Source organism: Dasypus novemcinctus, chromosome 14 (genome assembly GCF_030445035.2).
Source record: "Dasypus novemcinctus isolate mDasNov1 chromosome 14, mDasNov1.1.hap2, whole genome shotgun sequence".
Classification (NCBI taxonomy): Eukaryota; Metazoa; Chordata; class Mammalia; order Cingulata; family Dasypodidae; genus Dasypus; species Dasypus novemcinctus.
The window spans coordinates 36,507,130-36,523,139 of NC_080686.1; the positions used below are offsets into that span (position 1 = coordinate 36,507,130).

The following is a 16,010-nucleotide window of genomic DNA, read 5'->3' on the forward strand; positions in this document are numbered from 1 at the left end:
TCTTATATCCAGCAAGACTGTCTTTCAAAAATGAGGGTGAAATTAGAATATTCACAGATAAACAGAAACAGAGAATTTCTAAGCAAGAGACCAGATTTTCAGGAAATAATAAAGGGTGTGCTAGAACCTGAAAAGAAAAGACAGGAGAGAGGGGCCTGGAAGAGAGTCTAGAAATGAAGATTATATCAATAAAAGTAACTAAAAGTGTCAAAAGTGTGGTGAAAATAAAATATGACAGATAAAAAATACTCAGGAATAAACTTAACCAATGATATAAAGCACTTGTATTCAGAAAACTGCAACTCAGTGTTAAAACAAATCAAAAAAGCCCTGAAAAACTGGAGGAACATTCCATGCTCATGGATTGGAAGATTAAAAATCTTTAAGATGTCAATTCTATTCAAATTGATATACAGATTTAATGCAATCCGGATAAAAATTCCACCAGCTTTAAAGAAAAAATTGAAAACACGATCATTAAATTTATTTGGAAGGGTAAGGAGTCCTGAATAGCCAGAAACATCATGAAAAGGAAAAGTGAACCCTCATCTCCAGACTTTAAATCATAATACCTACCTATAGTGGTAAAAACAACATGGTACTGGCCTAAAGACAGACACAACAGACCAATGGAACCAAATTTATGGTTCACAAACAGACCCTCCCAGGTATGGTCAAGTGATTTTTGACTAGCCTGTCAAATTCACACAGCTCAGGCAGAACAATCCATTCAACAAATGGTGCTGAAAGAATTGGAAATCCATAGATGAAAGAAGGAAGGAGGACCCCTATCTCACACCTTATCCAAAAACTAACTCAAAATGGATCAAAAACCTAAAAATAAAAGCAAGAATCATAAAACTTCTGGAAGAAATTATTGGAAAATATCTTCAAGACCTGGTGGTAGATGGTGGATTCTTAAAGGAGATAAGTGAAGGACTGAGTGGACTACTGACGTTTAATGTATATATAAGTTTTAATTAGCTTTACTGTAAAGTTGTGGAAATATATAGAGTGGATGGTAACACATAGTGAGTAACAGCTAGTTTACAAATGGGGATGTGACTCAAAATGGTAGTCTAGTTATGTAATGCCAATTGACAGAATGCTTGAGAATAATCTAGGAACTGGATAGCACAGTAAACCAAGAGGTGGGTGAGAACTGTGGTTGATGGGCAGATGCAGGAGTGTCCTTTGTTAGCTAGAACAAATGTATATCACTACTGCAGGGGGTTGGGAATGTGGAGAAGCATGGGAAAAATATAGCTGGAGTGACCTATGGACTGTGGTTAGTAGTAATAATATAATATTCTTGCATCTATGCAAAAGATGTACTGTGTTGATACTGAGACAGTATGAAAAATGTGAGCCAAATGTACACTATGGACATGCCAATAATCAGATGATATTATTTTATCTGTAGCAAATGACACACCACATTGTGGTGTGTTGATGGAGGGGTGTTGTTTGGGAATTCTGCACATGTGCATGATTATTTTATAAGTTTACAACTTCTGTCATAAAAATATATTTAAAAAATAATAATAGTGTGGGTTGGGGGAAAAACACACCAAATGTAAGAAAAGAACTATGATTAGTAGTAAGATTTTGGCAGTGTTCTTTAATAGTTTGTAACAAATGTCTCATGTAACAATGCAAGGTGTTGGTGCAGGGTTGATGTATGGGACCCCTGTATGATGTTATGCATGTTTGCTTTGTAAGTTCACAACTTCTACTATACACTTAATTGTTTATATATGTTTGGATTGGTTAGGGGAAAAATAGTTTGTTTAGTAGTAATATTTTGACAATGCTCTTTAATCATTAGTTAAAAATTTATTATTTATTTATTGCAATAATGCAAGTTATTGGTGGTAGGGTGAGATGTTATATATGTTTGTTTGATGTTATATATGTTTGTTTTGTAAGTTCACAACTATTATACATTTATTGTTTATGTATGTTTATGTAGGAGTGATATATTTCAATAAATGATAAAATATATATATAGAGAGATTACCATATATCCCACTACCTCCCCCCCACATTAACTTTCCCATATTAACAACAGCTTTCATTAGTGTGGTACATTTGTTACAATTGATGAACACATATTAAAGCATTGCTATTAATCATGATCAATAGTTTTCATTATTTCTATAATGTATGTAATACATTTAAACTAGTATTTTAAATAGTTTAACAGATTATAAATAGTATACTGTCACTTTACTCGAAATTTGGAAAATATAGACAATAAAATTATAGAGTCTTATTTCTAAAAACATTTTGAAGGATTTCCTTCTGTTTTTTTTTTTACTGAATGCATATTGTTAATTCTTTGAAGAGCTAATTCATGTGGTTGAAAAATCAGAGTATAAACAGTACACAGTGAAATATCTCACTCCTTCTGATGTACCTTATCTGCCTAGTTTCCAACCACCCCATTCCCACCTTACAGATAACCACTGTTAATAGTTTCTTAGTTATCCTTCCAGAGTTTTTATACATGCATACAAAGTCTTATTTTCTTCCCCCTTTAACAGAGAAGTTGACATTTTTACACTCTGTTCTGCATTTGCTTTTTCCCCCTACTTAATAATATTTTGAAAGTCCTGATAATGTACTGTGTTTTTGAATCTTGCTTTATTGGTTGTAAGCATTCAGCAAGTTTATGTTACTTTACATCTTATTAACTGTCATTTTATCTTCTGCATAATATTCCATTTAGTGCTTATGCTCTGGCTTACTTAATCATTCTTCTATTGGGTGTTTAATTTCCTTCTGATTTTTAAAAACTCTTATAAGTGAAACTGTATTCGTCTGCCAAAGGGGTGTTGATGTAAAGTACCAGAAATCTGTTGGCTTTTAAAAAGGGTATTTATTTGGGGTAGAAGCTTATAGTCACAAGGCCCTAAAGAGTCCAACTCATCAAGGTATTTCTTACCCAAGGTCCCTGGCCACATGTTGAAGCAAGATAGCAGGCGATGTCTACAAGGGTTCAGCCTTCCTTCTTCCTCTTAAGTCTCCGTGGTTCCAGCTTCTTATTTCTGCTGTAGGCTGGAGGGCTCATATCTCTCCCTCTGGGGCTTGTTTTTTTCCAGGCTCATCTATTCTGGTTTCTTCACAAGATCAGCTATAGACTATCAGATTCATCTCTCTTCCTGGGGCCCCCGCCATGTCTAAGGAGCTGTCTCTCTTCCTCTGAGTTCTTCTCTGTATCTACTTCCATTTGAAAGCCTGTTTTATCAGCCCACCAAAGGGGCTGGAACTAAATGCTGAGCTGCACTATAATGATGTGGTTGAATCAAAGCCCTAATCTTAACATAATTTAATCAGACATTTTAGCTGAAGATAGTACAATGAAAAGGTACTGCTGAGACCAGCTCAGCAATAGGTTTGTACAAAGGGAAGGTGACACAGAATTGAAGAAATGAAAGGACAGAAAGAAAGACACAAGAGAGAAATTAAAGATGGGACCAGGGGACTCAACAGCTTCTGGAACTGAGAGCCTCGACCCTAGTTTCCACATCGTATTTATTAGAAATTACAAAGCAGTAGTTATCTATGTTTACTTTCAAGGCTGCTTGTTATTAAAGCTGTAGCACCGGCAATGCTAGGGAGCGGGCCATAACAAAGTTCAAACGTCTCCACATGCCAACAATTTTCATGCTGACCAGACAGCATTCCATCTAGTCAAGGTTGGTGTTCCTAAGCCCACACTTTTTATTTCCATTATGGAAACGTTTCAACTTCAAGCCAGGTTCCCACATTCAAATTCAAGCCATTTTCCCACAAGGTACCACACCCAGAGGAACAGACCAGTTTACAAACATAATCGATATCTCTTTTTGGACTTCATAAATAATATCAAGCTGCCACAGATACTATAATATATACATTTCTGTATATAGCTTGGCTCATATTTTAGATTTGAATATTCCATTATTTTATTTGTTTATTTATTTAAGGTATCCAGGGTCAGAGATTGAACCCAGGACCCTGTATGTGGGTAGCCAGCACTCAACCACTGAGGCACACTGGTCTTGCTGAGTTGGTTTTATCATTTGTTTGCTCGTTGTTAGTTTTGTTTTTTTTCAGGAGGCACAGGGGACCAAACCCATGTGGGAGGTGGTGCTCAACTGCTGAGCCACATCTGCTTCCCTGAATATTCCCATTATTTAGAGGAAGGTGTTGAGGATAAATCCCAGAGAGATTTCTGGTTCTAACAGTTCAAATGGTTTTGTTTATATAAGGTCAAACTGTTTTCTAATGCATTGTACCAATGTAAACATTATATCACTGGCAATGTATATGTATCCTAGCTTAATCTCTCCCATACTAACACTGGTTATTATCATTAAAAACAAAAAGTTAAAAAACTGTATTAGGTGAAAAATTATTCCTAACTGTTATTAGTATTTCTTTGATTATTATTGCAGTATAATGCTTTCCCACATAATTATTTATGATTTACCTGTGTCCTGTCTTATTTTTTAAAAAGATTTAATAAATTATATTTAGGGACATGACATAAATTATATATAGATGGGACAAAGAAGGAAAATAGGGGTAGAGAAATAATGGAATTAGAGTATATAAAAATTCATAACGGAAATGCCTTTGTGCTCTCAGGAGATCATCAATTTGTATATTTTCTAGCAGTCATTTAAAAAAAATAGTTTCTAAGTAAAATCCATGTGTGTTATGCAGATGAAACTTCAAGAAAGTCTCCCAACCAGCCATCTCTCAACATTTCTAACTCGTCTGCTACCCATAAGTTATTGCAATTTATGGAGCTGGCACTGCTTAAAGTGTGGGTTACAGAGTCACGGAGACCTTGAATCTGTGTCTGGCTTTTCCACTTATCTGCAATGGAGTTTTTGTTTGTTTTGTTTTTTTGAGGTACTGGGGCTGGGAATTAGGCCCAGGACTTTGTATGTGGGAAGCTGGCACTCAATCACCAAGCTGCATCGGCAGCCCTGAGTTGGTTTTTTCTTTGTTTCCTTGTTGTTTATGTTTTTGTTCTTTTTGGAGGCTATGGGGATTGAACCCAGGACCTCCCATGTGGGAAGCAGGCACTCAACCACTTGAGCTACATCTGCTCCCTGTATTTCTCATTGAACTTTTGGAAGTTCAATGGAAGATGGGGACTGTGACGTGCCTAGGCATCATGTTGATAATAGGAATCCTTCTTTTCTTCAGGATTTTATAGTCCTATCTTTTTACATGTGAGACACTCAATATTTCAGTAAGTGCCTCTGGTCCTGGTTGGGTGAGCTAGTAACAAATTAGCTTCCTGACTCTTAAGGCACCACTCTTTCCATTGTACCTTGCTTTCTCTTTGAAAAAAGATCCTCTTGTCAGGTTACAGTTTTAAAAAGTTATGCATTTCTTGCTAAGTGAAAAAAGCCAGCACAAAAGATCACATACGGTGTGACCATTTGTATGAAATATTCCAAATAGGAAATCCATTGATACAGAGTGCAGCCTGATAGTTGTCAGGGGCTGGTAGGACAGCAGGGGGCAGCTGCTTGATAGGTACAGGGGCTCCTTTTTGGGTGATGAAAATGTTTTGGAACTAGATAGAGATGGTGGTTGCACAACATTGTGATGCGGTAAATGCTACAAAATCGTTCATTTTAAAATGGTTAATTTTATATGAATTTCACCTCAATAAAAATATAATTAAAAGTATCCATTTCTTTTGAACAACTGTTTTATAATGATTTTCCATAATCTCTGTGTTATTATGGTGACATTTTATCTGAGTTTTAAATTTGCTTCGATGAGATCTAAGATATGTGTCAGACACCACCCAGCTTTCCTGCCGCTTTCCTCCCTTCCATAAACATCTGTTGAAGCTAATTTGAGTAAGTCGTCATTTAGGTTCTGGTGATCCAAAGTTGAATGGCGGGGTCTCTCTCCTCAGAAGTACACTCTGTTCTGGGTAAGGCAGTTATAGAAATAAAAATTAGAGTGAAATATCAAACACTAGTGGAATATTCTATTTGTTTTAACTATATGTTTAATAACTAACTGTGACAGGAAAACTCAGGTAAGACTTCACGGAGTATTTTATTAGAGTTTTGAATCTGAGACTATCACTCAGAGAGAGAGTGAGGGGAAGGGATGTTCCCTGGAGAGGAAACAGTGTATGCAAGAGCATCCAGTTAGGAAAGAGCATGTTTATATGGAGAGTATTTTTGTAGCTGGAGCTTGTGTTTATGGGAATTGCTGGGGATGAACCTAGAGAAGGGGGCAAGAGTGAGCAAGTACGTCAGGCACAAAATCTTGGCCTGCATCCTCTTGTCAGTGGGCAGGGCCAGCCTATGGCCTACTGAGATTTCCAGTTTTTCCTGATAACTATGGCCCATAAGGAAGGAGTTGGAGTTGGAAACTGCAGTGGAAGGGAGAGTAGCCAGAAGGCTGTGAGAGACCCCGAGGACTGGACAAATATGGCAGCTCTGGGAGTAAGGGCTGGAGACCAAGGAGAACATGTTAAGAGATGGAATTGGCAGGATTTCACCACATATCCTTGTATGTATGGAAAAACTCTTTCAGCAAACATCCATTTAGAAACTACTGAGGCTTGGGTCCTATATCCTACATAGTTGCCAGAAGAACTGGACTGGACCATAAGTGAGCTGCAAGGATGCTCTGTTACTCAGCCCAAGGAGTGCTGATGCAAAGAACCAGAAATCTGTTGGCTTTTATAAAGGGTATTTATTTGAAGTAAACGCTTACAGTCACAAGGCCCTAAAGGGTCCAACTCAAAGTACCGTAAGGGGTACTTCCTCACCAAAATCTGTTGCTGTGTGTTGAAGTAAAATGGCAGGCAATGTCTGCAAAGGTCCAGCCTTCTTCTTTCCTCTTAAAGTCCATGGTCCAATCTCCTTCCAATCTCAGCTGTAGGCTGGAGGGCTTATCTCTGCTCCTGCTGACTTCTCAGTGCTGCAAACTATCAGGTGAATAGCTTCTTTCTCTGCTGTGTCTATGGAGCTGTCTCTTTCTCTGTGTCTTCCTCCCTCTTCCTAATTGAGTGTCCATTTATATAGCCTACCAAAGGGGCGGAGGCTCAACCCTGCATTCCCTAATGACATGGCAGAATCAAAGCCCTAATTTTTTTTATTTATTTATTTTTAAAAATTACATTAAAAAAATATGAGGTCCCATTCAACCCCACTGCCCCCACCCTCCACTCCCCCCACAGCAACACTCTCTCCCATCATCGTGACACATCCATTGCACCTGGTAAGTACATCTCTGAGTATCACTGCACCCCTAGTCAATGGTCCACATCATAGCCCACACTCTCCCACGTTCCATCCAGTGGGCTCTGGGGGGATCTACAATGTCCCGTAATTGTCCATGAAGCACCACCCGGGACATCTCCTCATCCCGAAAACGCCTCCACATCTCATCTCTTCCTCCCATTCCCCAAACCCAGCAGCCACTATGGCTACCCTTCCCACACCCATTCCACATTTTCTCTGTGGACATTGGATTGATTGTGTCCATTGCACATCTATGTCAAGTGGGGGCTTAGATTTCCACATGGATACTGGATGCACTCCTCCTGCTTTCAGTTGTAGACACTCTAGGCTCCATGGTGTGGTGGTTGACTTGATTTAATCAAGTAAATATAAAGCCTTTGAATTTAAATCAATTAAAGGGTATCATGTTCAAAGGAACAGAGGAGTTTACAAACATAGTCTATATCTCTTTTTGGAATTCATAAATAGTATCAAACTGCCACAGATGCCATTTGGGAAGTGTAGAGGAGGGCTTAAAGAGCTGTCCGTGGTAAATTTTCTTTTCTGCCTTGGTTCTCTTTACTGTGGTCAGAGGCTTTGGAGAAGTGACCAAAATATGAGTTTTCCAAGAGAGAGAAAACAGTGGAAAAAGAGAACTATCCTGCAGAAGAGGTTAGAGTTCCTTCAACCTTTCTGACTTGGCAAGCATTTGGGTAGTCTCCCCAAATAAAGACCTAGGAGTTAACACACGATTTCTTTCTCAAGTCCTCAAGTGCCACCCATCTCCTTCCCTTCCTCCTGCAAAGCCCATAGGGTAGGCTGCATGGCCTTAGACCAGTGAAGTCACACAGGGCCCTGCACTCAGAAGGGCCCTCTGCTTAATGTTCTTTGATCTCAGTTTTGAAATTCTTAATAATAATTTTATCTTGGAATTTCTGTTTTGCAAGGGGAGTCTATTGGGACAATGGGGTATCCACCCACCTCCTCTGGACAGGTTCTCACTCCCCTGCTTTCTGGTCTCCTGGACCCTGCCTGGTTCCTGCTCTCCACCACCTCTCAATGATGACCTCTGCCACTGTCTGACCCCAGTGCAGGCCTGGGCCTTGGGATGGTTGGAGGCATGGGTGGGGCATGGCAGTGTCCATCCTCACCTCGGCTGCCAGCATGTTCAGCCAGGGACTTAGGTGGAGTGTGACTCTCATCATTGAAACAGGTACCTAGCATGAGACAGTGTGGAGGTTGCAGTACTCTTGAGGTCACCCACAGGGTGGCAGACCTGTGGGAAGGGAAGATGCCTGATTGTACTTTCCCACACCTGGCTGTGGGAAAGGGTACTTGAAACTGTCAAGCCCAAGCTTGTACAGGTGCCCCAGGTCTTGGTGGTCCCTGGGTGCCTGTGAGTGTTGGCACTCATCTTGCAAGAATCTCTGAGCCCAAGAGAGTGTGCCGTCTGGCTATTCCATGCCTGGGGAACCTCTTTTCCTGCATCCTAACCTTCTGAGCTTGGCTTTCTCTGAAGATGAGCCAAGAAATACAAATTATGTGATTTCAGATTCTGCCCAAGAGTTAAATCCTCTAGTATTTGGATTTAAAACAGGCATTGCACAATATAAAGATGGATGGTAAAATTCACGCAATACCTTTTTTTTAAAGATTTAATTTTTAAAATTTATTTCTCTCCCCTTCCCCCACCCCACCCCCAGTTGTCTGCTCTCTGTGTCCATTCGCTGTGTGTTCTTCCATGTCTGCTTGTGTTCTTGTCAGTGGCACCGGAAATCTGTGTCTCTTTGTTGTGTCATCTTGCTGTGTCAGCTCTCTGTGTGTGCAGCCCCACTCTTGGGCAGGCTGCACTTTTTCACGTGGAGCGGCTCTCCTTACGGGGTGCAGTCCTTGCACGTGGGGCTCCCCTACATGGGGGGACACCCCTATGTGGCATGGCACTCCTTGTGCACATCAGCGCTGCGCATGGGCCAGCTCATCACATGGGTCAAGGAGGCCCTGGGTTTGAACCTTGGACAAATCCGCTTATTATACTTAATAAAGTATAATACTTATACTTTATTAAACAGTGACTCAAAAATACCAGGTGGAAGAGAAGCAAAAGCTTTTTCCTGCCTTTTGATCTAGGGGCCCCGCATTTTCATTTTATACCTGGTCTTGCAAATTATATAACTGGTCCCAGAGCCAGGTATTCAAGAACCAGACACTAGGAGCTGGAGTTTCAGAAGAGAACAAAGCCACCTTTCCGCCCTCATGGAGCTTACAGACTGGTGGAGGAAACAAGATCACGGCTCAGTAATGAGATAAGAGTTTGCTTCATAATTCATGTTTGCTTCTTCAGCTTTACTTTCCAGCACTTCTACTTCCTTTTTAGTAACACTGAACCACCTGAGAAATATGCATTAGTGATATTCACTTTCACCTCCCTGCTGTTGCTCCTTGTTTTCCCTATCCCTTTTCCCTTCTACTCATCTATTAAGACAGTCCCGCTTCATTTCCTTCTCCTTTCTAGTTTCTCTTGCATGGCATCTTGTGAATAATAATAATGATAATATCAACACCATTTAATGAGTATTGTTCTGAGTTCTTTACATCTATTAACTCGTTTAGTCCTCAAATAATCTTATAAGGTAGATGTTATTCTCCATCACCCATTTAACTAGGCATAGAGAAGTGAAATGACTTACCCAAGGTTACATAACCAGTAAGCAGAGGAGCTGGGATTCAAATACAAGCAGTCAGTTTGAATAAAAACACTGTACTGCCTGCTCCAAAATGTATTCACCAAATGCAATTAATGTGCCACAATGAAGAAAGAGGTTGTTGATGTGGGGGTGGGGTATATGGGAACTTCTTATATTTTTTAATGTAACATTTTTTGTGATCTATGTATCTTCAAAAAATTACCCTTAAATAATAAATAAATTTTTTTAAAAAAACCTGAAAAAAGCACCCACTATACTGTCTTTATCCTTACTGTGCATGATTTGAATAATTTCTTTGCATGTCTACATTCCAACAGACCAGCTGTCTGAGAAGGCACAGTGTTTTTCTAACCATTGTCTCCTCAGTTAATTATTGAATTGGACTGGCTTGAATAAAAGATGGTAAGATTATGAATACATGATCACTTTACCAAGATCAAGAAATATCTCAATGTATTAACACCCCTAATAAGTATACACCCAGAAGTAAATAAGGGGAAGTGGACTTGGCCCAGTGGTTAGGGCATCCGTCTACCACATGGGAGGTCTGCGGTTCAAACCCCAGGCCTCCTTGACCCGTGTGGAGCTCGGCCACGCGCAGTGCTGATGTGCGCAAGGAGTGCTGTGCCACACAAGGGTGCCCCTCGTGTAGGGGAGCCCCAAGTGCAGGGAGTGTGCCCCGTAAGGAGAGCCGCCCAGCGTGAAGCAGAGTGCAGCCTGCACAGGAATCGTGCCACCCACATGGAGAGCTGATGCAGCAAGATGATGCAACAAAAAGAAACACAGATTCCCATGCCGCTGACAACAACAGAAGTGGACAAAGAACACACAGTAAATGGACACAGAGAATGGACAACTGGGGCAGGGGGGAAGGGGAGAGAAATAAATAAATAAATCTTAAAAAAAAAGTAAATAAGTTAATGCTTATTTTTGAGAAGTATGCATTTAAATACAATCTGTTAATTTGCTCTCAGGAATTGTCTTTAGCTAGTTCTGAGAAGAATAACCATCAAATTTTACATTTGACTATTTATATTAGTTTCAAAAGATTCTTGTTGCTATTGCTTTTTTAAAAAACATTGTGGTAAAATAGATATAACATCAAATTTGCCACTTTAACCATTTTTAACTGTACAATTCAGAGGCATTAATTACATTCACAATATTGTGTGACCATCACCACTATCTGTTTCTAAAATGCTCTCATCACCCCAGACTGAAATTCTACCCATTAAGCAGGAACTTTATTCCCCTCTACCCCTAGCTCCTGGTAATCTCTAATCTACTTTCTGTCTCTGTGAATTTACCTCTTGTAGATATTTCACAAAAAAATGGAGTTATAAAATATGTGGTCTTTTGTGCCTGGCATTTCACTTAGCATGATATTTTAAAGGTTCTTCCATATTAATGCATTTATCAGAACTTCATTCCTTTTTATGGCTCAATAATATTCCATTGAGTCTCTATTCCACATTTTGTTTATCCATTCGTCTGTTGATGGATATTTGGGCTGTTTCCACTTTTTCTGGGGGGGACAGATGCCTTTTATTGGTGGGACCAGCACATCTAGACTCAAACTGAGCTTCCCTGTCTGTCATGCCTCCCCTCACCCTTTTCCTGGGAGTACAGGAGAAAGAGAGGAGAGTCTTGGAGCAGGGGTAGCAGGCAGAGCCAGAATTAAAAAAACACAAGGTTCAGATCTGCAAGGGACTTGGGCTAATGGAGAAAATGTGGGGTTCCTAGGCTATCCAGAGAAAATGTCCATGTGGGCAGAAGAGAAGCTGTTCCCGGCACAGGCTGCTTCTCCCTCTCCAGGAAGGGAAGGGGTCCAGAGGAAGCGCTTTCCCTAGAGCCTTCCTTCTGTGCCCTTTGAGTCAGCAGCATCTCCCAGATGTTGTCCTCAGTTTCCTTCACGTTCCACTCGATAGGATTTTTTCTGCTGGAGGGATGGCACTGGGGCAGGGTGGAAAGTGTTGCTTGGTACAGAAAGCAGAGGTGCTTTCTGGATCTTTAATTTTTTCTTCTGCTATTTTCTGTGTCTCTAACAGCTGGTTGTGAATTACTTCCTTGGACTGAATAATAAACATTCTTCCTACACCTTCATACATGTTAGTGTCATCCACCAAAGGCATAATTTCTGTACCTGTAAAATGTGCATGCTCTTTTGTTCTGTTTAGTTGTTCAATCTGTATGTCCGCAAGCTTCACTTGTTGCATGTCAATAACTTTGGCTTGAAGCTCTGTGAAGGCTGCCTTTAACTCCAGATCCACGGGCGCCGCCATCTTGAGTCACTCTGCTTGTTTCCAGTTTTTGGCTATTGTGAATATCTGCTGTGAACACTGGTGTACAAGAATCTGAATCCTGCTTTTGGTTCTTTTGGGTATATACCTAGGTATAGGTATATAGGTATATACCTATATAGGAGTAGAATTGCTGGGTCATGTTATTTGCATGTTTAAATTTTTGAGGAACCACTTTTATTCTGTTGTTGTTGTTTTTAAGATTCAAAACATTTCTATCTTTAACACCCTAAATTCATTCTTTTGCTGTTTCTGACTAGGTCAGTGGAGTGTAGTTTTCCCTGCACTTCTGACTGCTTCACAGCTTCTGTAGGACCAGGCCTGTGGTTGTGATTTAACTACTTAGGCTTCTCAGTGATGTGATTGGAAGGAGATTCAGGATCCTGGCTCCCTCCCAAATATCTATTCCACCAATAAGATGACTGTACCCCACTAAAGGATCAGCAAGATCTCTAAAAGCTACAGTTAAATATGCACACATATATTATAATTTAGGTTTAGGCATATTAGCACTAGCTTGTTCCTTTATTATTGAGATAAGTGGGCCTTAAAGTTTGCATCCCCTAAGGGATGAGTTATATGCTGGTAAAGAGAATTTGTTGGGAGTTGAGGAAGCCACAGGAGAATAGTAGCTGTGGTATAAGATTCATTATTAATCTCAACTTTTGCTTGGCACTACCTCTACCAGTAGTTAAAAAAGAAAAAAGCTCCTAATGAAGACCAGTAACTTTTTGTATTTGCAGAGACTGTCAATACATCAGTACCATTCTCCTTCAAGGGAATGCGATTTTCTAAGGTATTGTTCAAGATTTATTTTGTATTTTTTTAACCTTTTGCTTTAACAGATGTGTTAAGAATTTGAAACAAGCAATGTGCAACTTGTAAAAATAGTGATTCAAGATTAAGATGTTCAAGAATTTTTTTTTGGAACTCTATTTTGGTATGGTATTTTGGTATTTCTTTTTTCTGTAGAATATAAAAGAATTACTGAAAAGAAAGTTCTTTTTCATTTTTCTTCTCTAATATATTGGCTAAAAGTAATATAAATGCTCAGTATTAATATGGTGAATGATCTTAGATAAAGTTTTGGATGACTACTGTGTAAAACTCAGTAACTCTATAATCATTCATATAATATACCAAATATATTGTAAAAATTGTTTAGGAGAATACAAATCACATAGATTACAGGTTTATTTTTGTTCAAGAATTTTCTTGGGCCCTTAGCCTGGACATTCAGGCCTTTATAAAAATAACTACTGGGAAGCAGATATGGCTCAAGTGATAGGGCTTCCGCCTACCATATGGGAGGACCTGGGTTCAATCCCTGGGGCCTCCTGGTGAAAAAGAAGAGAAAGTGTGACTGCACGGCGAGCCAGTGCCTGTGTGGTGAGCTGAGTGTCCACGTGGCGAGCTGAGTGCCGGTGCAGTGAGCCAGTGCAAGTAAGTCATGCAGCAAGATGATGATATAACAAAGGAGAGACAAAGGGGAGAGTCACGGTGAAGAACAGCACAAAGCAGGAACTGAGGTGGTGCAGGTGACAGGGAACTTCTCTCCACATCAAAGTTCCCCAGGATCGAATCCTGGTGAATCCTAGAGGAGAAAAAATGAGGAGAGAAGACAAAAAGAGAAATAGATACAAAAGATCGCACAGTGAATGAACACAGACAGCAGAATCAGCAGGACAGAGGGAGGGGGAAAGGGGGAGGGGGAGAGGGAAGGGGAGGGGGAAAATAACAACTGTCTTGATGAGTAATAAGTATGTAAATTTAGATATTCACATTACATACCTAGCAATGAAATGTTGCTAGTCACTTTTCACTTTTGGTAACTGCTAAAAAATTTTTTAAATGCATATTTTTAAAGCTACTTTGTTATGAATGATACCTAATGTTTGAATATCAGGCTAATTTTTAAAAATTGTTAAAAACATCATCTCATAATTGGGAAATAAATGAATTTTATGTTGATATATTCAAAGGCCTGCAGGTTTCATCTCATTAGAAAGTTGAGAAAATGATAATTCACTTTCCTCCTATTAAGAAAACCTTTGCAAATGCCTTTAATTAGAAGCATCTAATATTTTATATTACTTATATTTCTTATTCCTTGTTTTAGGGGCTATACAGATGTGTTGCAGAAGCCATCTCTGGGAAGACTGAAGAAATGCTCTTTTGTTTGAATCTTACCATCCTACACCGTCCTGATTCCAATTAGAATAAATTGAGCATATTTTTAATTTTTCCAGAGTTTTGTTCTTCATTAAAAATTTTTTTTTGCACAAGTAATGAAATCTCTTGAATCTATAAACTTCCCTTCACTTGTTGCTGCTACACTGAGAAAATTACCAGCATTGCTTCCCTGGATCACCGCAGCTACCCCCTGAGTGAGCTTCCTGTATTTGCTCAGACTTCCAGCTTTTCTCTACAAAGGCAGTTTCAATAATATTTTCAAAATACAGGTCTGTTCATGTCACCACAATGCAAATGAAACAAAACAAAACAGTATTTTATATATTTTATGCATGATATTTCTGTAAACCTTGTTCTCTAAAAAAAAATTATTAATAAAAAACTTAAAAAAACACCACAAAACAAACAAACAAAAAACACACAAAGTCTTTCCATAGCTTCCTGTTCCTTTTGGGCTAAAGTTGTAACTCTGGAGGACTTCCAAGACCCTGCCTGTCCTTTCTCTCTGCTGCCCCTTCTCCCACCACCGTTTCCTTGCTCTTGCTGCTCCAGAATGTGCTCCCTCCCACCCCACACAGCTCTCTTGGCCTCAGCTCCGCTCCTCTACTCTACCACATCCCACCCCTTCACCTCTGTAACAGGTGTTCTTCTTTCTTAGCTCAGGTGCCACTTTCTCGGGGAATCACTACCAGGAGGTGTGGAGTACACCTCTTACACTTTTGGGACTGGGCAGAGGCAGTCCCAAGTAAAATCACAGAGAAATCATAAAGCATGTGGCCTGGCTACCTTTCCCCAGTGGATTTCTTGGTTTCCCACTCTTTTGTCTCCACCAGCATCTATCTCATCCAGGTTTCTTTGTGATAAGCTTTTGTAGACCTGTATCCCTTCCTTCCAGCACTTAAACACTCATTTTATCTTTATTTTGACCATCTGTTGCTAGACTAAGATCCATGAGTCCACGCACCCAGGCAGTTCAGTTTTGCTCATGACTATTGACCCAGCACCTGGTACCTATCATGCAGTGCCTAGCACAGTACCTAGGCCTGAGTTTGCTGTGAATCAATATTTATGGAATGAGTAAATGAATATTTTCTTCTTAAAAAGGATTCAAATAATACATAACTATATAAGGAAAAGTATTCATACAGTGAAATCCTAATACATAACTATATAGGGAAAAATATTCATACAATCCTTCAACCAGTATTTATTGATATGTTAGGCCCAGTTCTAGATGACGGAGATATGGTATTAACAGCCCAAATCAGGAAATCCCTGCTCTCATGGAGCTCATACTTTTGTGGGGGGAGACTGACAATTAATAAGTAAATTACATAATACTTGAGTAGTATACATGCTACCATAAGTGCTATGGTAAGAACAGTAAAGCAGGGAAGGGGGATAGGGATTGGGGTGGAGGTGATTGTTGCAGTTTTAAACAGGGCAATCAGGTAAGGGCTCACTGTGAAGGTGATATTTGAAGGAGTTGAGGAGCAAGTCATATGGCTTTCTCTAGGGAAGGGTTTTTCAGATTGAGGGAACAGCTGGTGCCAAGG

General features: G+C 39.7%; 1 protein-coding gene and 1 pseudogene across 1 annotated transcript in view; one reads left to right on the forward strand and one right to left on the reverse strand.

Annotated features, from left to right (window-relative positions):
- Window positions 1-14,505, forward strand: part of LY96 (lymphocyte antigen 96) — a 50,867-nt gene extending 36,362 nt beyond the window's left edge. The window contains exons 4-5 of the mRNA XM_004462464.5: window positions 13,005-13,057; window positions 14,381-14,505. Of these exons, the coding sequence (XP_004462521.1) occupies window positions 13,005-13,057; window positions 14,381-14,479 (152 nt within the window). The 3' untranslated portion in view covers window positions 14,480-14,505. The remainder of the gene's footprint in view (window positions 1-13,004; window positions 13,058-14,380) is intronic.
- LOC139436459 (prefoldin subunit 1 pseudogene) lies at window positions 11,678-12,243 on the reverse strand (annotated as a pseudogene).
- Window positions 14,506-16,010: the final 1,505 nt, after the last annotated feature.